The 23,979-nt window shown below is 33.3% G+C and overlaps 2 protein-coding genes and 1 long non-coding RNA gene across 3 annotated transcripts; 2 read left to right on the top strand and 1 right to left on the bottom strand.

The window, feature by feature from the left end:
* Nucleotides 1–3,086: 3,086 nt before the first annotated feature.
* LOC147936088 (uncharacterized) lies at nucleotides 3,087–3,692 on the bottom strand. Its single transcript, XR_015568253.1, has 3 exons — nucleotides 3,586–3,692; nucleotides 3,466–3,492; nucleotides 3,087–3,368 (listed from the first exon to the last, which is right to left on the bottom strand). It is a non-coding gene; the product is annotated as an uncharacterized LOC147936088 (long non-coding RNA).
* Nucleotides 3,693–10,371: 6,679 nt separating this feature from the next.
* LOC147936087 (uncharacterized) lies at nucleotides 10,372–11,382 on the top strand. Its single transcript, XM_087468586.1, has 3 exons — nucleotides 10,372–10,681; nucleotides 10,743–10,894; nucleotides 10,990–11,382. Exons 1-3 carry the CDS (start codon nucleotides 10,372–10,374, stop codon nucleotides 11,380–11,382), a joined length of 855 nt encoding a protein of 284 aa, XP_087324712.1.
* Nucleotides 11,383–15,517: 4,135 nt separating this feature from the next.
* On the top strand, nucleotides 15,518–17,437 carry LOC104718945 (protein IQ-DOMAIN 19-like). The gene is made up of 4 exons (XM_010436772.3): nucleotides 15,518–16,110; nucleotides 16,204–16,419; nucleotides 16,527–17,105; nucleotides 17,193–17,437. The coding sequence occupies exons 1-4, from the start codon at nucleotides 15,745–15,747 to the stop codon at nucleotides 17,214–17,216; spliced, it is 1,185 nt and encodes a 394-aa protein (XP_010435074.1). The 5' UTR covers nucleotides 15,518–15,744; the 3' UTR covers nucleotides 17,217–17,437.
* Nucleotides 17,438–23,979: the final 6,542 nt, after the last annotated feature.

Here is a 23,979-nt window from a genome sequence, read left to right as displayed (position 1 = left end):
GAGTAGACTTCTTTGAAAGTTTCAAAAAGTTAATTTCGATTGCAGTCTACACTGGTTATTTTTGCAATTGACCAAACCATTGACTTTGTAGTAGACTTCTATCTAACAAGTAGACTTCGTAAATCCGTCAACTATAAAAGTTAGACTTCGTTGTGGTTAGTTTTGCAATTGACCAAATTTGACTTTTCACAATTAGACTACTTACGAAGTCTCCAAAAATGGTGACTTCGTTTGCAGTCTGTCCTGGTCATTTTTGGAGTTGACCAACATTTTAATTTTTTCACTAGTAGACTTCTTTTGCAGTCAACTTGGTAATCTTTTATAAATAATACTATGGTCAATACTTTTATATTTTGGTCAATTGCAAAACTAACCACTATAGAAGTCTACTACCTTTTTTCATGCAAAGACTTCGTTTGACAGTCTGGACTAAAAAGTCAATAATTTGGTCAATTGCAAAAATACACTTTAGTAGACTGTAAAGGAAATATCCGTTAGAAATATTATAATGCAGTCTAAGACATATTTTTTTGTTTCCAAATGAAATTAAGGAGACTGGCATTTTAGTATACGGGCTCGAAACTCGATAAATTTTAAATTGCAAAACTGACCAAATAATAGTCTTTACATTATATTATGATGGTTCGACTAACAAATGAAGTCTAATTTCAACAAAAACACAAGGAAAATCACGAAATCTACCGGAAAATAACCTGACGGTGGTTGTTTGCAATGTCAAACACCAAGGACGTCGTCTTAAGTCACCACGGAAGAAATCCAGCGCCAACTTAATCACTATCCAAGAATCATGATATATAACAAGATAAATGTTTTCTAGGATTAAAATGGAGAGGAGATGGAAGAAAATGAAGTTCTCTTAGCATTGACTGTTATTTAAGCTTACAAATTCAGGTTGTTGAAGCATTAAGAGCTTCAAATTTGGTTGTTCATGGTTGTTGGAAATTGATGGCGGTGGTACAACCGTAAATAAAAGAAGAAGATGAGGATATAGATGTAATAAACATTTTCGCAAGAAATTCAAATAAATCATAAATAATGGCATTTTTGTGAATACAATGAATAGACAAGGATTTAATAGAGAGAAAGTGACAAATGTTGGAGAGAGAGAAAAAAAAGGGTCTAACATTGCAATTGACTCAAGTTTGTAGTCTAGTTTTGCAAGTGTCCCGATATGACATTGATTCAAATTAAAAAGAAAAAAATGCCACTGATATTGAAGTTTTTTTCATATAACATAGCTATTGTGTTTACTTATTGAAGTTCTTCTTTCTCCCAAGCATGTGTAAAACTGCCTAAGTATCATACCAAGAGGAGCAAATTTCCCATCACCCACCACACATGAAAGGAACCTCTTTTGTCAAACATCTAACTAAGACCATCTCCAATGGTTTTCCCTATTTTTACCTCTAAAATAGAGGAACTCTATAATAGAGGTGACTTTTGCTCCAATTGATACCTCTATTTTTCTTCTAAAAAAGAATATTCCATAGAGATTCCTTTTTTATTTTACTATTAATACATTTTACTTATAAAAGTTGCAAACTAACCCATTTATTTTAGTATTTGTGAAACTTTCATAAAATTATGATATTACTTAAATTTTTTCACATTCATAAATATTATTTAAAATAAATATTTAATTTATTTATATTTAATAAGATTTTATATAAATAAAAACTAGAATATTTAAGTTATTTATATTTAATAAGATTTTATATAAATTTTCTTTTGCAAATAATAGTCTCAAATTTTAAAAATGTTTTTCTATACAAAAACCTTTAAAACCAAAATATTAAAATTAGTCAAATTTAACTTTATAATCAACTAGGAAAGCGACCCGTGCATTGCCGCACGGGGAGGTGAAATCCTAAATTGAAATTTAACATTTGTAATTCATCCTAAATTCTTTCTTTTCTCAATCAATTTGATCATTTTCACTTCTTGCTATTGCTTTCTGCTGATTAAAAAGCCAAAAATTCATTTCAATGTTATTATATTTTATGTTGTCACACACAAAAGTGAGCCTTTTTTAGAGCTTGATTTACTATGAACATTACTTTTAACCATATATAAAATTTCATTTATGTTTGTCTCCGACCATATGGTGCTATATATTGGTATCCTTTCTTAATTCGCTATTAGAAATTGTCTTTGTTGTTGATCATTATCAATCGAAATACATACGAGGCTGCTTATCTCTTGGTTTATTTACTGTATCGAGAAAATACTAAATGCCACTTGTCGAAGGAAGGTCGAAGATTGGGATCGGAGTAGATGGCTGGATTGAGTTTTGTTTCCCCTTCACTTTGATACGTGATTTCTCTTTCCATAGATTACTGATTCACAAATCACAATCAATATTCCGATGTTGTAAGCAAGTGGAGTTTGTATACAAATGATTTACTATGAACATTACTTTTAACCATATATAAAATTTCACTTATGCTTGTGGATGTTTTTTTCTCTCACTTTTAGATATGTACAAAACCAAATTTTATATGACCGACCAATCAAACCTAATTGGTTAGTATAGAGTAACTCACATTCTTCAGCTACAACTTTTAGAGATATATATTTGGCTATAATGCTTTCCACAGTTACATGCATGTTGGTCTCACGTTTTCTGTCAAAAGACCCCCTTCTTTCCTCCCTTTTAATGGGTTAATCTTGATTGCCTTATTTCCTACTAACACATTTGATACATGGATTTGTAATATTTGCTCCAAATCACATATTCCTCTGAAAAAAAATCAAGACGTAACAGACTAAGAATGCATATAGACAAAACTTGTACACTCATCAGCTATTCAATCAAAGCAATTCAATTAAACTACAAAAGTTCAGAAAATTAATAAAATATAGAACAGAGGATTTTATGTTGGTCTCTCCCAATCCATCCCATTCCACCGTGTCGGCTGCTCTCCTTCCAGGCTGCATCTCCCTCTATTTGATTTCCCACTTATGTCTATGAATCGGTACCATCATGTTTTTCAATAAACACAGCGAAAACGAAGTCGATGTGGTGAAACAGGTGATAATAATATCTCACCTTTTATGTTCTCTTATTTAGGTTAAACACTAATTTTATAAATTTCTTGCATTTTCTTTTTTTTGGCAGATTCCAGATCACTCTAAAAGTGACTGTTATACATTATGTTTTTAAAAAATTGTATATACAGATTAGAAAGTCATCAAAGACTAAATAAGTTACCTTTAGTAGATCTTTTCTTTCTAACTTGACTTGTCATTTGGTCGTGCTTACGCTTTCTAGAATTTAATTTTGTGTTGTCACAAGTATGTCTGGCTTTTTCTTCGGCACTCTATTTCCATGCTCATTTGTAATATTTCTATATATTATCAAAATGTTTGATACCCAGAAAGTATAAGAAATTATAATTCAACTAAAAATTTTAAAAACTTTATTTACAAAAAATGTAAACTAACCTGGATCATGAACATCTAATGGACATCCTACAAACAAAAAAAAAATTGAACATTTATACCATGTTTGTTAGAAAAAATAAATAGGTTAAAATAAGAATATATATAAACTTATAATTATACCATGTTTAATAAAAAATTTTGGCTTATCTGTAGCTCTAGCATCACTGCATATCATCATGCCTCTCGTATCTTGGTTTTGGTTTTTCCAGAAAGTCAAAAAATAAAATCTGCACATTGAGAATCAAAAACATTAGCCATGCAAAAAATATGGCACACGTACTTAATAAAATTAGCCATGCAAAAACATGAAAACCGGAAAGGCTAAAATTTTTGAAGAGACTAAAAGTTAACAAAACTAAGATTAATGTATGAACTTAATAGTGTCGACTAACAATAATAATAATCTAACCGAGAAACACTACAGGTCATTCACAGCAAAAATATTAAATTACCTTGAATTAGAGATTGATTCTTGAAAGTTAAAAAACACTTCAATAATACAATTCTTTAGTACTCAGAAAACAATTGTTCGAAACTTGTTTATGTATTCAAGAAAAGTTTATATATAATAAACAAAGAGGTGTAAGACATAGAGGTGTGAAATGTAAATGTGTAAAAATTAATAGATGTGAAACTTGGAGGTACAACAAAGAGGTGTAACACATAAATGTGTGAAATTAAAAGGTGTAAAAATTAATGGATGTGATTTTTGAAACCAAGAGGTACAACAAAGAGATGCAAAGACTAAGGAGGTGTGATTTAAAAGGTGTAAAAATTAATGGATGTGATTTTTGAAACCAAGAGGTACAACAAAGAGATGCAAAGACTAAGAGGTGTGATTTAAAAGGTGTAAAAATTAATGTATGTGATTTTTGAAACCAGGAGATACAACAAAGAGATGCAAAGACTAAGAGGTGTGATTTAAAAGGTGTAAAAATTAATGGATGTGATTTTTGAAACCAGGAGGTACAACAAAGAGATGCAAAGACTAAGAGGTGTGATTTTTGAAAGATGGGGGTGCGATGAAAAGACACGATTAATAATTTTAAACCGTTTGATTAAAACTGTAACTAATCTCATCCGTTGGATTAAAAGTTGACACAAAAAAGTGGGTTTGCTATTATATATAGATTATCCTATTAATATACAAATTAAATTATTATTTAAATATTTAAATTATTATTAAACTATGTAAATATATATTTTATTTTTATTATGTTTTATAAGTTATATGTTCTTTATTTTTATTAACTTTATATGTTTTTTATAGCCTTTTTAAGTTATTTCTTAAAAATAATATAACTTTGATTTGTATATTTGTAAGTAAATTTTAGTGAAATTTTAACTTAAAATAGTATGTAATTATTTAACTAGTTTTAATATGTGATATTTAAATTTGTGTGAAAATTGATGACATATCTAATTATTATTCAGTTAATTGTTTTAATTTAAATATAATGGCATGTTGATGTAATTAAATAGAAACATTCTAAGGTTCCTTTGCTAAATGTGTCTCAAGCTTTCTGGCGGCGACACATCAGTTTTTTAAAGAGAGTGCTTCTCTATTAATATATAGGGGATTATTATTCAGTTAATTGTTTTAATTTAAATATAATGACATGTTGATGTAATTAAATAGAAAATTTAATGGTTCTTTTGCTAAATGTGTCTCGAGCTCTCTGGCGGCGACACATCAGTTTTTTCAAGAGAGTGCTTCTCTATTAATATATAGGGGATTATATGATTTTGTTAATAGGTTATATGTTTAATAAGTTATATGTTCTTTATTTTTATTAACTTTATATGTTTTTTATAGCCTTTTTATGTTATTTCTTAAAAATAATATAACTTTGACTTGTATATTTGTAAGTAAATTTTAGTGAAATTTTAACTTAAAATAGTATGTAATTATTTAATTAGTTTTAATATGTGATATTTAAATTTGTGTGAAAATTGATGACATATCTAATTATTATTCAGTTAATTGTTTTAATTTAAATATAATGGCATGTTGATGTAATTAAATAGAAAATTTAAGGGTTCTTTTGCTAAATGTGTCTCGAGTTCTCTGGCGGCGACACATCAGCTTTTTCAAGAGAGTGCTTCTCTATTAATATATAGGGGATGTTCAACTTAATCGTAATATTTTGTATTATTTTGTTGTTTTATATCCCATGTTTATTTTCTAGACATATATTACCTCAAAACTTGCACGTCTAGGTAGTTATCCCGTGAAACAGCATGTCAAACATGCTCAACTAGTTTATAAATTACACCGTCCATTTTATCATGTAGAAAGGCCAAAAAAGTCAAGTCATCGGTCGATCGAACACGCTAATGTATTAAATATCACAACTTTAAGCAGTCGCCATTCTAAAGCAAAATAGTGTTTATATTATTTTGAATATTATTTACTACTTATTAGTAAATTTTGTAATGTAACAAACAAACTATCAATTTATCATTTTCCCCACATGAAGGATTTTTGCTATTCCTTTTATTTTTTAATATTTATCCTCCCCACAAACGTTCTCTGCTACTTTATAATTCAATTTTAAAATTACTTGATTATATGTGGAGATGTTCATGTTATACTATAGTAGATTCATTCTATTCCATTTTAAAAGTGGATTTGTAACAAGATGCTTCAAAATGAAAGCAGGATTAGCCCATCATTTTATAAATATACACTACTATACAAATTAACTGATAAGTTACTGGGCCTTCCATAAGTTAAGTTACTGGGTATTGTCCGTTTTTTTCTACCATGTGAACTGGTGAAGTGTTCTTATCCATAACCTCAAGAACAAGCAAGAAGCGATTGTGAAGGGAGGACCCTTCATGCTTTTTCTCTTGGCATTCATGTCTTCTTTTTGTGTGGAGCTTGTTGTGGAGATCAGATTCACGGTGGAACAATCAAGCCACATTTCTTAGTGATACTGGAAACAGTGGCGGGTTATATAAATATTTCTCCATAAGACCATAACGAAATATTGATTGGGTTTAGCTGACTATAGTAATGGGCCAAATAGCTATTAGGACCTTGGGCTTCATACTTCAATGCTTCCTCCGCCATTTATAAACTTAACATACACACTTTACCTAACACTTCTAAAATGTAGCAGAAATAAACAATTCGAAAATGGTGTTCACGTCAATCAAATAAAGTTGAAACAGTGAGATAGGTTTTAATATGTTTTTGTCTTCTTGAAAAAGTTGGATTGTTAAAAGAACCGGAAATAGAAGTAGAAGTAGAAGTAATAAGAAGCTACAAGCCTACAATTGTACGCAGAAAAAAATCGACATGATCCGAGAGTTTCGATATGCACACATTTCATTTATAATTACCAAATAGTAGTAACTCTAAAAAAATTGACAGCTCATCCAGTTTAGTAAACATTTAATACGTAGGAATTAAGTTGTTATGTGGTCCATGCATGTGTCTCGATACTAACACGTAAATGGGTTGGTTTTATTCATACCTATGTTTCTGTATCCTCATATAAGTATAACCTATCTTTTTTAGTTTCTAAATTATTAATTAATGGAGTACATGTACAATACATATCGATGTCTTCGCCGACTTGTTGATTTGGATCTAACGTCACAGTTAACATTCGATTAAGGGTTTTTATTTAATCTTTTGCATAATGTTGCTAAAGTATTAAATAATTTGGGTTATTATGTTTTACTGTTTTAGTTAATCAACAACATGAAACAAAAACGAATTAAAAAAAAAACCAATAAATAATATGTGCATATATATATACTATATATTTAAATAGGTCAACCTTGAAACCACCAAAAAGAAAAACTCGAAACAGAATACTACATTATATATACATCAAGAATATCGGATCGAGAACTCATGTCAACTTAAGTATACATGGCGTGTGACGAATCTAAAGTTCTAAACAGTTTTTGAGAAACTAAGTATGTTGGAGTAAGGTTGAAGGAATCTAAAGTTCTAAACAGTTTTTGAGAAACTAAGTATGTTGGAGTAAGGTTGAAGAAAGCTTAAAGTGGAAACTAGTTTTAGTTCTATTATGTTTGTGATTGATAAAGAAATAAAGATCAAATGTTTAGGAGTTATCTAGATATGTAGGATTCCTATTAGGATTAGGACTAGCAAAGTAATATATAAAGATGTGTTGAGATGTGACACAACTTATGAGGTTTTGTGAAAAGAGAGATTGGAGAGCTTAAGTTTTTGAGAGATTTTTCTTAAGCTAATAAAAGTGAGTTGTACTTTTATTTCTTGTGTTCTTACAAACCTCTGTTCTATATTTGGTATCAGAGCTTTGGTCGATCATCAAAGGAGTTATGTCCGAACTAGCAGTCACGTCACCACGACCTAAGGAAGGAGGAGGCTCATCCTCCATCGTTTGTCCCATGCTGAATACGACAAACTATATTGTATGGGCAATGAAGATGAAAATTGCACTCAAAGTCCATAAAGTCTAGGATGTTATTGAAGCTGAAACCGATCAGATCAACGAAGACCAAAATAATGTTGCCATGGCCTTCCTGTTTCAATCAATACATGTGACAACCCATCCCGCAGACCCCACTAGCCCACCGCTAGCCGTCCCAACGGACCGTCCGTGGACCCTGCTAACCCACCGCTAGTCGCCCAAACGGACTCCAAGCTGGCCCTGCAGGACATCGATTTGAACCCATCACTGTGGATATCCCAATCCACCATTAGGTTATTGGTGCGCTAGGCATTCCTCGAACCTTGGTCCCCACCCTTTAACAACCTTCCCACATGACAAGTTGCCACCAATTGACCTGCGATTTTTATGTGAGAACTCATCCCGCGGACCCCACTAGCCCACCGCTAGCCACCCCAACAGACCCCAAGCTAGTCCTGCAGGGCATCGATCCTAACCCCTCACCGTGGCAAATGGAAATCAATTGGTGACAGCTTGTCCTATGGGAAGGTTGTTAAAGGATGAGGACCAGGGTTCGAGGAACGCCTAGCGCACCAATAACATATTGGTGGATTGGGATATCCACAGTGATGGGTTAGGATCGATGCCCTGCAGGGCCAGCTTGGAGTCCGTTTGGGTGATTTTTATGAACAACCTGTCCCGTGGACCCCACTTGCCCACCGCTAGCCGCCCCAACGGACCGTCCGTGGACCCTGCTAGCACACCGCTAGCCGCCCAAACGGAATCCAAGCTGGTCCTACAGGGCATCGTTCCTAACCCATCACTGTGGATATCACAATCCACCAGTAGGTTATTGGTGCGCCAGGCGTTCCTCGAACCCTGGTCCCCACCCTTTAACAACCTTCCCATAGGACAAGCTGTCACCAATTGATTTCCATTTGCATACATTAGCTTTCTCTGGTCGCTTGAAGACTTATGAGGAAAGGATTGCTTCTGAAGAGGAAGTTCAGGAGGAACAGAGAAAGCTAATGTATGCAAATTCAGAGTCACAAGCTAATCAACACAACAGAGAATACAATGGCGATTTTGGAAACTATAGAGGAAGAGGTTGTGGAGGTAGATATGGTTATAGAGGACGTGGAAGAGGACGTTTTGGTGGTAGAGATATGTCCCAAGTCACCTGCTTCAGGTGTGATCAAACTGGACACTTTGCTTCTCATTGTCCTGATCGACTACTCAAGCTGCAAGAGACACAAGAAGTTGATAACAAAGACACGCAGGATGTAGATGAATTGTTGATGCATGAGGTAGTCTTCTTGAATGAGAAGAGGGTTATTCCAAGTAAGTATGAGACTAGCACAAATGAGGATAATATCTGGTATTTGGATAATGGTGCTAGTAACCACATGACTGGTGATAGAAGGTATTTCGATAAACTTGATCTATCTGTTACTGGAAAGGTATGCTTCGGAAATGATTCGCGGGTTGACATAAAGGGAAAAGGAACAATTGCTTTTATCGATCAGAATGGTAAGTCGAGAGAGATGACTGATGTCTATTTCATTCCTGACCTAAGAAGCAATATTTTTAGCCTCGGTCAAGCTACAAAATCGGGTTGTGACATACGACTAAGAGGTAACTAATTGACAATGAAAGATCGAGAAGGAAATCTTCTTATCAAAACAGAGAAATCAAGGAATCGATTATACAAAGTTCATATGGGGTTGCGAGACAATGCTTGTTTATACTTTACAGAGATAAAGTGGCATGCAAGATTGGGGCATGTGAATTACACCACATTATAGTCAATGCTGGATAAAAAACTAGTCTTAGGAGCTCCACAGTTTAAGATGAAGAAAGAAATCTGCAGCTCGTGCTTACTTGGGAAGCAGACCAGGCATGTGTTTCCTCAGGAAGCTAGTTTTCGAGCAACAAAGAGATTGGAGCTTCTACACGGTGATCTTTTTGGACCGATAACACCGAGTACTTCAGCAGGAAATAGATACGTGTTTGTGATCATTGATGATTTCTCAAGATATATGTGGACTATGCTTTTAAAGGAGAAAGGGGAATCGTTTCAAAATTTTCAGAAGTTTAAATCTGTGGTAGGAAAAGAAGTTGGAGAGAAGATACAAATATTAAGAACAGATAGAGGAGGAGAGTTTGTGTCTCAAGAATTCAACTCTTTTTGTGAAATATCTAGTATACAAAGACATTTGACAGCCCCATATACACCACAACAGAATGGTGTTGTTGAAAGACGCAATAGAACTCTAATGGAAATGGCAAGAAGTATCTTGAAGCACATGCATATGCCAAATTACCTTTGGGAAGAAGCCATAAGACATTCTACATACCTTATAAACATAGTTGCTACTCGAGCCTTGAAAGATAAAACTCCATACGAATGCTTTCGTGAGAAGAAACCAATTGTTGAACATATTAGGATCTTTGGGTGTATTGGTTTCGCAAAAGTAGAAAAGCTTAATCTCAAGAAGCTGGACGACAGGACATGACGAGAATGCTTGTTCACTTGGGAACAGAACCAGGATCTAAAGCGTATAGGTTACTAGACCCACAATCAAGAAGAATCATTGTAAGCCGTGATGTTGTGTTTGATGAGACAAAAGGATGGCATTGGTCTCGAGATATTTCTAAAGAAGGAAGTGATGAAAGCTTTGTAGTGGAGTTTGGTGGTTTCGGAAATCATGGTCTTCTGGAAATTGATGAAATTACTGAAACAGAGCAGGGTAACAGAGATGAGGAAAGTTTAAGTGATGAAGAGCCTAATGATAATACTGAGAGTCAGAGTTCGATACGAGGTTAAAATAGAGCCTCACCAACCTGCAACTACCGAGACACAACCTGCAACTACAATTGCAGAATCTGAGTTACGAAGGTCAAAACGAGTGAAAGTTAAGCCAAAGCATCTTGAAGACTACATATTACTTGCTGAAGAAGAAGGAGAAATCTTGCTTTTGTGTCTCAATAATGAGCCTAGAAGTTTTTATGAAGCTAAGGAGTCTAAGGAATGGGTAAGAGCTTGTGAAGATGAATTAGGATCAATAGAAAACCTAAGAACTTGGGATCTTGTAGATCTCCCAATTGGAGCAAAACCAATTGGTCTCAGCTTGTAGCTAAAGGATATGTGCAAAAGTATGGTGTTGATTTTGAGGAGGTTTTTGCACCAGTTGCTAGGATCGAGACTATAAGACTTCTAATTGATCTTGCAGGTTCACATGGATGGGAAAACCATCACCTTGATGTAAAAACAGCCTTTCTGCATGGAGAACTCAAGGAGACTGTGTATGTTAGTCAACCTGAAGGCTTTGAAAAAGGAGGTATTGAGGGAAAGGTCTACAAGCTTAATAAGGCTTTGTATGGTTTACGACAGGCTCCTGGAGCATGGAATAACAAGCTGAATCACATTCACGGAGTTACAGTTTATCAAGTGTGCAAAAGAACCCTTGGTGTATCGGAAGAATGTTGGCAACGATCTTTTGGTAATTGGGGTTTATGTTGATGATTTATTTTTCACAGGAACAATCTTGGTTATTATCAACAAATTTAAGGAGGAGATGGCTAGTAAATTTGAGATGAGTGATCTTGGGAAATTGACATATTATCTTGGAATGCAAGTACATCAACATCAAGATGGGATTACTTTAAGTCAAGCTCGGTATGCTTGTCGAATTCTGGAGGACACTGGGATGTCTATATGCAATGCGGTTCTTATTTTTATGGAGCCAGAACTGAAATTGTCAAAAGCCGAGGATGAAGAAGAGATTGATGCAACACTATATAGAAAGAATGTAGGATGTTTGCGCTACTTGTTACACACTCGGCTGGATCTCTCTTATTGTGTGGGGATATTGAGTCGTTATATGCAGAGTCCAAGATATTCACATGGAGTAGCCATGAAACATTGCTTAAGATATTTAAGAGGAACTACTCATCTTGGACTGTCTTATGGAAGAGTAAAGGTGCCAAGATTAATTGGTTACAGTGATAGCAGTCATAATGTTGATCCTGATGATGGGAGAAGTACTTCAGGGCATATATTTTACTTTGGTAAGAGCCCAATCACATGGTGTTCACAGAAGCAGGATGTTGTGACATTATCTTCTTGTGAAGCAGAGTTTATGGCTGGAACTGAGGCTGCAAAACAAGCAGTTTGGCTGCAGGATTTGTTAGTCGAGATTACTGGTTTTGCAGAAGAGAAGGTTGTCATTCGGATCGACAATCAATGGGCCATAGCACTTACTAAAAATCCTGTTTTTCATGGTAGGAGTAAACACATTCATAGACGCTATCATTTCATAAGAGAACGAGTTGAGAATGGTCAGATTGAGGTTTAGCATGTTCCGGGTAATGAGCAAAGAGCGGACATACTTATAAAGGCATTGGACAAAAACAAATTCAAAATCATGAGAGATCTCTTGGGGGTTTAAGACTTGTCAAAACAAAGCTTCAAGCTTAAGGAGGAGACTGTTGGAGTAAGCTTGAAGAAAGCTTAAAGTGGAAACTAGTCCTAGTCCTATTATGTTTGTGATTGATAAAGAGATAAGGATTAAATATCTAGGAGTTATCTAGATATGTGGGATTCATATTAGGATTAGGACTAGCAAAGTAATATATAAGGATGTGTTGAGATGTGACACAACTTATGAGGTTTTGTGAAAAAAGGAGATTAGAGAGCTTAAGTTTTCGAGAGATTTTTCTTAAACTAATAAAAGTGAGTTGTGCTTTTATTTATTGTGTTCTTACAAACATGTGTTCTATAAAGTAAGTGTTAATAACTTTCTGCAGTAGCACAAAAATAAATTAGATTGTGTCCAAAGGAAATCAATCTCTGGATTTTTAAACCGCTTCAAAATAATTGGAGGTTAGGTGAATTTTGTATACAACCATTTTGAAAAATATCTTTTATTGAAATGAAAGACCTAAATTTATCTATACTGAAGTAAATTTTAGAAAAAGTTAATTTGGAGTCATAATAAAATCTCCTGCAAATGTAATAAAGAAAAAAAATAAAATCGACTGATTTCGACCAACTAAACGGTACGAAGTATCATTATGTGATTAGTCCATTGTCGTATTCTCTAGCAACTCCACCTCTAGTTTACTTCCTCGAGAGAGTGTCATATCATACGTTAAGTCCATATCGGCGAATTCTTGACCAAGAGAATATGAGTGACCAAAAACCAATATATACCAAATAGAATAAAATCTCGAAATTTAAAGTGTTCGATTAGACTCTTATTCCAACAATTAGAAAGTCAGAACGAAAAATGAATCGGCAAACGGCGCCGTATTTGTTGCCGGCCGCCGGAAATTAAAAAGAAAAATAATTTGGCCACAAACATCAAAGTAATGGTTTGGATAGATCGATGAAAGTCATGAAACCATAATGGAGGAAGCTAGTCAACGTATTGTAACATGCCATGTGATTGACAGCTTCATACAAAGACACCGACACGTATTATCAGGCTACTGTACATATATCGATATTAATATATTGCTCATTGAAGAATTTTTATAGTTAACTATTAATAGTTTAATACACGTAAAGGAGTGATGAACAAATCCCCGTGTATATAGTTTGGAACAAAGTTCCGACTCATGCACTAACCACTAATAATAATCGTCAATGACAGTGCGAGAGGCAGCAATCTTCTCTCATGATTGGCTTTGTGATTCAACAACTTAATTATATCTATGTTTGTTTGGTGCAATTTGATATATATATATATATGTATTAATTTTGCATTCCAAGACATTCTTATCATATTAAAACTTTATATGATTCACAGGCTCAATAAAGTTAATAATACTCTTGCATGTAAAATACCTATGACTCGAAGACTAAGCCGTTGCTTGTAGTACCAAATTTCCAACCATTTCTTTTTTGTTTGGCTTACGATATCATTTAGACGTGTTTTGAATATGGCACAATTATATTGTACTGATAGAATCAACAACACAAACAACTAATTCAATATGTATGGACAATTTCTGATTGCTATAACGTGATTTCAGCTAAATCATATTTATTTTGGTATCTACATTTCCCGTGTATATAAGCACATTTAAAAATATTTGTCGATTTCGACAACTGTCTTTAAACCCGAATTGTCTATAACTAGAAGTACCCATCATTGTCTTCAAAAGCAAAACAATTGAATTTTGACCTATCACATAGGCATCATATCTAATTATCATTTATGGGTTTACGGGGGAAACAAACAAAATATATACTTATTGGTATAGAGGGTCTAATTAGTGTCAAAACGTGTCCTACATTTTTATTAAGGGGTTCCTCCGACCATGAAAATAATATTTTGCAATTATTCTTTAATGCGATGAAGACATAAAAGATAAGTACTATACCAATTTTATTATTTTGCGTCACTTACTGAAAATAGAATTATCTTTTCCAAATTTTCAAATATGATTACAATTCCTACAAGATTTCTATTTATGCATAGAAGAAATAAAAACATGAAAAGGTTATATATATCCATCGAAGTTATATGCCACAATTGACTAATGTCTAATTCACATGGCAATTGTATCCCAGAAGGCCAGAACTAGCTCAATTTTAGGTCAACCCTAACTTCATTTACCATATTTTTGGATTATATCTTCTTGATGGAAACAATACGAAGCATATAAATTGAATAGTCTCATTCGACTAACCACAAAGTAAACTACTAACATCATTTTCTCATACATTTCAGTGTGGGGGCCAATAAAGCCAACCGTGTTTTTATTATTCTAAATGTTGAGATAATCTTATTATAGGGTAATGGTAATATATGTCTCATTCTCATGCTAAAATCCATGAACACAGAACGTCGCTTATACGATAATGATAAATTATTTCACACGGATTCTGCATGTTCTTTTACCCTTTTTCACATGGCTCATTCACCCATCTTAAATCTCGCTATCTAATCCAGTGACTTATTTACCCCCTTGTTAATCCAAGAGTTAAGGTGTCTGTCTATTTTGGGATGAGCAGTAAGGCATCAGTATCTCATTATGTTACGTAGCTATCTAGCTAGGTTCATGATCACACACGCCGTCCTACATAATCAAGTATTGAATAGAATGCGCAATTCATACTTCAACCAAACGTTACTATCTTACACAGACACACACAAAAGTTGGCTAAACATTTATACCGATAGCTACTCCATCTGAATGAAAATTCAAACTCTAAAACATTGATGACATTATCAAACGATTGATATATGGTTAACGCCACTTGATTTTGTAATATAGCCATATATCATTGTACGAGAAAAATATGAGTTGGGTCTTACGAAGGATGAGTTGGGTAAAAGGGTATTCTGGTACTTTGTGATATCAAGGAATACAATCTGATCTAATCTGATTTATTGGGATTGTTGGCGTTCGAGTGGATAAATCGTGGCCGTGGAGACCTCCTAAACACTTTTACTACTTCACTTGCAATAAATATATACAATAATATCGTCATAATTAACCGATTAAGTCTACATAGCGTTATACTATTATGCTCATGTGTTTTGATATTTACATAAGTAGACCAGAAATCAAAATAAAGACAAATTAACTAGAGTTTAAACATTCCAACATAATTCAAGTAAAATTCAACCAAAAAGGTAGTACAAAAAAAGAAGAAATTAAATGTTATTGAGTGATGGGTGGTTAAGTCACTTATGGTGTTAGGCTGTCCGAAGAAAGAAGCAGTTAAAGAGTTTGTGAGTACAATGTCTTAAACAAGAAAATGTCTGTCCCATTATAACCTCTCGAAACCACACACACACACACAGTACAATCTCTTCTTCTCTGACATTAAAATGGTGGTTTTGAACAAAAACTTTTGAGAAGGATAATAATGGGCAAAACAAGCAAATGGATTCGAAGTCTCTTAACCGGAAAGAAAGAGAGAAGAAAGGAAAATATTATACAAAGCGAATGTGGATTCACTTCGTCAACTCCAGGCACTCCTAAGGAGAAACGCCGATGGAGTTTTCGTCGTTCTTCAGCCACTGGACCACCAGCAGCTTGTGCTATTAACCTCAAAGGTTCATCTCCACTGCCTCAACAGCCACCCCCACCTCCCCTACCACCTCCACCCGTACCAGAACCATTTGTGGTCGCAATCTTGGACAATGAAGAAGAACAAATCAAGGACGTGTCAGCCACAGAGATTGAAGAATTTGCAGCAGTCAAGATTCAAGCGTGTTACCGTTCTCATTTGGTAAAAATTTTACAAAATTTCCGACTAATCAACTTCTCTACTTTGGTTTTAATTACTGTTAAACGAATCTAATATTAATAATTTTTGTGGCAGGCGAGGAAAGCATTAAGAGCGTTAAAAGGGTTGGTGAAATTACAAGCATTGGTGAGAGGTCATTTAGTGAGGAAACAAGCAACAGCTACACTTAGATGTATGCAAGCATTAATAACACTTCAAGCCAAAGCTCGAGAACAGAGGATACGTTTGATCGGAGATTCAACAAATCCAAGAACATCGATTCACAAAACTCGGATCAGTAACCTTTACCACGTAATGGATCTACAAAACCCAGATCTCAAAATCCAAACTTGACAACACCCAGATCCTCGATTTGATCTCTAACTTTTTTACAATCCTCTGTTTTTTGTTGTTTGCAGGAGAATGAAGAAAACATCAAGATTGTGGAAATGGACATTCAATCTAAACTCTACTCTCCGGCTCCTTCTGCTTTAACTGAGATGAGTCCTCGAGCGTATAGTAGCCATTTCGAGGATTGTAACTCGTTCAACACAGCACAAAGTAGTCCTCAGTGTTTCAACAGATTTAAAGAGTATTACAATGGAGATACTTTGTCTTCTTATGATTACCCACTCTTCCCAAACTACATGGCTAATACTCAGTCTTCTAAAGCCAAGGCTAGGTCTCAGAGTGCGCCGAAGCAGAGACCTGCTGAGATCTATGAGAAGCCGCAGACGACCGGGAGGAGAAGATCTTCCATGGAAGCACCGAGGAACAACGGTGTCCCTAGAGCTGTAAGGATGCAGAGATCTTCATCTCAGTTGGGTTCAAATCCAACAGCCAAGGACAGTCAACAACAACAACATCAACATCATCATCATCAGTCCTATCCGTGGATGGCGATTAAGCTCGATAAATCTAACATGTCGCTTATGGAGAGTGAATGCGGATCCACCAGTACCATTATGAACAGTACAAACTACGGAAGACATGTTGATGTGAGTCCGGAAAGATTACTTGTTTTGCAAGAAAGCATGCATTGAGATTTGGAACTGATGTTTTTTAATTATGTGTGTTTGTTGCAGGTTCAAGGGAACAACATGTACTGAAAAGGTGTGATTTAGATGTACTAAAGTGATTTGAGAAGCCTAGAAACCGAAGATCTCTATGGTTTATAGCATCTGATCCATGAACAAATCCTTTGATGTAAAGCAAGAATTTAGTAGAAGTGACATCTCGTCTTAAATCTTGATTCTTCCCTTTTTTGTCTTTATTTATCATTCGCATTAACTTTATGATATTTTTAGATAACTTGATAGTTTGTTTGTCATTGTTCAACTCCTAGTTCGATCGGCGCTAAAACCTGACCAGCACCTATGGAATTTGTATTGTCACTAGGCATCAAACTCAATTGTAATCAAACAAGAAAGAATAAAAGTCAACAAAAATGTATATATACTTTGGATAATTAGTCTTATAAACCAATAACAGTATCGTAGGAGAGTGATTTAGCACCATACAATTAACCTGATTTAAATCAAAAATAGTCCATAAAACCCAAAGAGCTCGGCCCAGTAATCACACGAAACCCTATCAGTTCAGGTTTTATAGCCTTATAGGGAACCGCTAAGCGACATGCAGAAAGGTAAAAGAAAGATAAAATCGAATATATGTGAATATGGAACAAGTTGGAGAAAATGAAATATTCTGCTCCAAAGAATAAGGGAAAACGACTTATCTGAGATGACCTAGCTAGCTCGACGACCAAGTAAGACAACACTAAAAAGCTCCCAAGAACCCTAGGTTCGATATTTGCAAAACCTTAACTTGTTTTCGATGCTAGTTATCAATAAAAAAAATCGTTTTCTTGATTTTTTTTTGTGCTCATATTTAGCTGGTTTAGTTCCGTGTAAATCCTACTCGCACAACAATCAAACCAACCAAGATAATCCAAATCATCATTGTGCAATGGGATGAAAGCTAAAGTAAACAACCACGATCCAAATTTTTCTAATCAATGGTTGGCCACTGTAGATACTTCAGATTACAGGAAATACTCAATTTTTACATATCTAATATCCCCCAAAACTAGTCCAAATTTATAAAATCTGGTTTGCAATATGAACACTCCATTAAACAAAATTTACTAAGAAGTTAACTGGGTATGGACCAGTCAGGTGATCAGCCCATATAAATTGTCTATATCTGAAAGCCCACGTAAATCTTCTTCTTTTGCTAAGTAACAATCTATAAATTAAAAATGGGTATGAAGACTTGAAGAGTTCTTCAGTTCTCAATAATATAACTTTGGGACTTCTCGCCTTGACTTGTAAAATAGAGATAATTGAAATACATCTTACACAGTTGGTTTCCCTAAGAAAATTATGTATTTTATCACCTTCGTAATAGCCGTATCGTTCTATTTCATCTAATGACATGGGACACACATTTTATTCATGAATGGGTTGATAAAACTGTCGTAGCAATTGACAATTGTACATATATTGATATAGAGAATTGAAGACGGAGTTGGTCATGTTATGGTTCGGTGTTGTTAAAAAATTCACCGGGATGTGAAGGACAATAATGCCACCCTCTTAACAACGACATTTCTCCATACCTAACATTGACAATTCACTGACCATATGGCAAATATGAATATAATATAAGGACCCTACTCTTTATCTTACATAAACGTCCTAATTGGCTTACATTTGTCCATGAAATAATGTAATTTCCATTATCACACAATGGTTATATATATACTTAGATAGCTAGATTGAAATCAAACCAGAAAAAAAACTTTTTATCTTTTTGGCTTTTGGTGAGGACTTTTACATAATAACTGAGTTGCGAATGTTAGCCTCGTGTGGTGACAAAAAAGACAGGTTACTACAAACTTGTTCTCACATATAACTCTTTTTGTGACATCCCACCATTTTTTGTGTCTTTTGTAGTCACATTTTTTTTGTTTGGGAGATCTTGATGACCCCTCTGCTTGATTATCCTCTTTTTAGATCTTGAACGTACACTTATTGATGTTTGTTTGTTGGTGGAAGTGTAGTGTGGCTTGCGTGCAAAACAAAAAGGAAAACTATATCAGCACCTTACGGGTTTCGGGATTCCAAGATTGTAATTTGTCTAGCACTTTATTAAAACTATGATACATGTATGTAATCAAATGTACCAATGAATTAGTACATAATAAGAAATCATTTATTTAATTGTGTTTGTATGCATTTGTTTTAGTTCTAGTTTTACTAAATATACTAGATAAAGACCCGCTTGATGTGCGGGTTTAAACTTTTGTAAATAAAATTAAATTTAACAAAAATATATTAAAAGTTGTTGTACGTTCTTTATAAGTTTTATTTTTGCTATAATACACTGATTTATATCTATATACAAATCTTTTATATATATTACCATTAAAATATATTTTTATACCTAAATATATTGTATGTTACAAATATATATATTAACACCACCTAGAAAAATGTCTTAATTTCTTTACTTTATATGTTTATTTACTTTCACTTTTGCATAGTTTTTTTATTTACTAAAATTTTTGGCTCAAAAAAATTTCGAACAAAAAGATATTATATAATATACTAATCAATGATGTATCATCACAATAGTTTATGACCAACCATGGAGAGAACCCCGGCTCCACCTTCCTCCCTTATGGAGAGAACCTTGCATCCAACCTCCTCCACCATAGAAAGAACCTTGGCTCCGCCTTCCTCCCTTGGGGAGATAATTAACCTTGTGTCCAACATCCTCCACCTTCCTCCCTTGGGGAGATAACCTTGCATCCAAACTTCTCCACCATCGAGAGAACCTCGGCTATACCCTCCTTCTGTATGGAGAGAATATGTTCACGTCTTTTAGCTATATAAAAATGGCTTGCTCCGACAACCAATGAAACTAAAGACCATTTTCTAACGTTACAAAATATTTTGATAGTAACTACTGTTATATTTTCCAATGTATTCGTGGAAGTGTCTTTGACACACCATGATGTAGAGTATGTCTCTGCCACCTTGCTTAGTGAGCCCCACGTCTAATCACGGCCCATGGGACCACCCATATATGACGACCAGTTTTTTACGTCCAGGAGTCTTTAAATACTTGTTTACCACCCTACACATCACCATATGATCTTTTCCTGTGTTTTGTTCTCGCTCGCACAGGAAAAAATCATATGGTGATGTGTAGGGTGGTAAACAAGTATTTATAGACTCTTGGACGTAAAAAACTACTCGTTATCAATCACCATTAGGTTGATGAGTTTCTACTCATTATCTTCTTCTGGGATTGAATGAATGAAAACAATTATGTTTGCACAAAATAAAGGTCTATGATCAACCAATCAAGGTTGAAAAATTAGAAGAAAACTAATTTGATATAATTATAGATATAATAGAAAATTATAAGCACGTTAATATATGAATCCAAATAATTCAAAGATGAAAGATATATTAAATAGAACAATCTAAAAATACTAAAAATAAATTTTAAAATACAGTATTAGAAAAAGAAGACGCATATATTAATCTTTTTTTTTGGTCAACATATTAATCTTACGTATTCCAAACTGAAAAGGAGAAAGTATGGAGGAAAATTTGGTTTAAAAAAATAAGAAAATTAAAATTATAGATATAATAGAAAATTATAAGCACGCTAATATATGAATCCCAAATAATTCAAAGATGATCTTTCATAGAACAATCTAAAAATACTACAATGAATTTTAAAATACAGTATTAGAAAAAGAAAGCGCATATATTAATCTTTTTTTTTTTGTTAACATATTAATCTTACGTATTACAAACTGAAAAAGGAGAAAGTATGGAGGAAAATTTGGTTAAAAAAAATAAGAAAATTTACCTTCCTATTAAAATAGTTTTACCAATAGAACAACGTTGAAAGAAGTGTTTTTGAAGAAATTATTTTGTAAAGTGAAAGATATGAGACGATCAATGTTTATATAGAAGTGAGTATTTACAAAATTTAGAATTAATAATTAACTGTATATTTTTCTTAATCCCATTTTTATATTTTTGTAGATTTAATAACTTAATTTGAAAAGTAAATAAATAATGTTATTATTTCAAATTTATGATCATATATATAGTCTCCTTATAATTATTTTTAAATAAGTTTTTAAATTTCAAATTTTTTTGATAATTATCTTTTTACATTATTAATATTGTTTAAAACAAAATATTTTATTATTGGTTGTAATCTCAAATTCCTCCTATTAAATATTAAACTTTATACATGTCAAAATCTCATATTAATAATTTGACATATGTCAAAATCCTATTAATGACTAACTTTCAAAACCCAACTTTATATAATAAGATATTTTAAATCAGTTTTGACAGACAACCAATTTTTCTATTTCTATATAATCTCTTAGAAATATCTCACTAAACATCATACTAATATCGATGACGATGATGATCACATCTTTTTTCCGGGTCCAAAACTATATATCTATCTTTTTTTTTTTTTTTTTTTTTTTTTTTTTTTTGTTAAAACTATATATCTATCTCACCGATCCTCCCGTGAGTTAATAATAGTTCATTTGTCAACGGCTATAATTTTTTTTTTAATCATTATTCCGTAAGATCTCTTTGTAACAAATTTTTAATTAATTAAGAAGAAAATTAAAATATTTGGTTACACCTTAGCTATACATATGATTAATAAGGGAACATAAAAAGGTAATATACATGAGTACACGGCAATAATGTTCTTCAACATGTCTCTTTCTATAAAGTGAGAAGTGAAAATATTTTATTTTTGTGGGAAAAGTAGTTATAGCCTTATAGGTGATATGTTTGTATAATAGAACAACAACTGAATATACATGCATGCCTAACAATTCTTAAAATATAGCATACCCAACTTATTGCTAACTTCAGACTAATAAATGAGAAGGTGTGACACATGCTATATATATATATATGAGAGAAGTTTAAATTAACAACATGTTTCATGCTAGAATACATCATTTTCTATTACATAGTTTTCATCGAAAAAGCAGAGCGGCATTTTCTAAAATTAACTCATTATTTCGACTAAAAATAGTAGATAGTGTGTCATTCAGAATCAGAAACCTTTTTATGTACTAGGGATTAGCGCGGATTTATTTTACGTTTACTTTCATCAAAACTATAGAGTAAGATTGTAAAGTTTTATTTTTATTTGTATTTGATTTTTTTTCCATAGTTATACTTTCTTAATTACATCTTAATTATATATATATATATATATATTAGATGTGCTTAAAAATTAATTTTATGTTTTTTGTTTGTTTGTGTTTTCCATAATTTATATTTTATATTATAGTTTGTTAATATCTGTTTTTTTTTGGGTTATTCGTACTAAAAGGTTATTTGATTTTGGAATGTGGAATAGTTGTAGAAATGATTGCATCCATGTAGAATTTTTTTTTTCTTGAGTTAGACCATGGTATTCCTACATATTAGACAATTGTTTTTTTGCATATAACCATGTGATTATACATTCATGGTGATAGTCATAGATGTGGTTACATTTAAATGTAAATGATGAAGACTTTTCATAAAAGTGTGATTTCTACTTTCGTTCTCTAACCTTTTAATAGTTTTTAGGTGTTAAATTTGGGCTTTACTGTGGGTTTCCAACTCATTATTAATTGGTAATGAGTGGAGAGACTCTAACCCTTTATATATTACTCAAGTTCCTTTACATCTATCAGATGCGAGATCTTTTCTGCACACGCCCCCTTGAGATAATGGTTCTTCTAGCCATTAATCTTGACAATCCATCACGCCCCTTCTAGATAATGCTCTTTATTTAGCTATTTCGATGGAATTGGGCCTTCCTTTGGGCCATCAATTAATTGGGTGATTAGGCCTCTTTTCGGGATAGATTAATTAACGGGACAGCGTGTGTAGGCTCTGATACCATGTTAAATTTGGGCTTTCCTGTGGGCTTCCAACTCAAAACTAATTGATAATGAGTTGGAGAGACCCTAACCCTTTATATATTACTCAAGTCCTTTTACATCTATAGATGTGAGATTTTTTCTCCACATAAGGTGTAGGCTTGATATACAGTGTATGACCTGTTTCTGTTGTTTATTATGCAAAAAGTATTAAAGTCATATGTTGTGAACAATCTTATTAAGTGTGTTAATACTGATTCCAGCTTTCCGGTTCTTAGATTTATGCGAAAGACAATTAAGCTGAATCATTGTTCTACCATGCTAACTAATTACTTGTATCGAGGGTATATTTTTTCTAACTGTGACATAAGCATGAGATTCTATTCTCACACCCCACTTTTCCATACCAATTTGAAAACCAAAAGATAAGCAGGTTAGGAAGTAATGAACGTCTTTGCCAACGGGTAGCTTACGGCAATAACAACTCTGCAACTGCAAACTAAACAAAGAAAATAACCCAAGGCATCCGGTACAACCTAACCCAATTTAAGAAAGGAAATAAAAAACAGGATAATTATGTATAATGTATGGTTTCAAATATCATATTGCTGCTACAGGTATTTGTAATTTGAAGAAGCAAAAGATAGAGAAGATTGTGAGATCTAATTAAGGAAAAGACTGTGTTTTTAAAAAAAGTGAATTTCCGGAGCAACTCACACTTCCTCACCACAAATGATATGTCAATGGTCTCATCTTACTTCTTATTGTTCTGTATATTCTATATTTGGATATAATTTGTAAGATGTAAGTTTAAGTTATGGTCTACTAATTCAATTGCACAACACAACAATCGACTTCTTATTGACTCTCTTATTTTTTATACGTCATCCTCTCAATCCTTACATATTAGTTTGTTCCTCTCATTCTCCATC

The sequence above is a fragment of the Camelina sativa genome, chromosome 10 (genome assembly GCF_030686135.1).
Source record: "Camelina sativa cultivar CO46 ecotype springtype chromosome 10, ASM3068613v1".
Classification (NCBI taxonomy): domain Eukaryota; kingdom Viridiplantae; phylum Streptophyta; class Magnoliopsida; order Brassicales; family Brassicaceae; genus Camelina; species Camelina sativa.
Note: the sequence above shows the minus strand (reverse complement) of the source record. Positions and strands in the feature narration are given on the sequence as shown.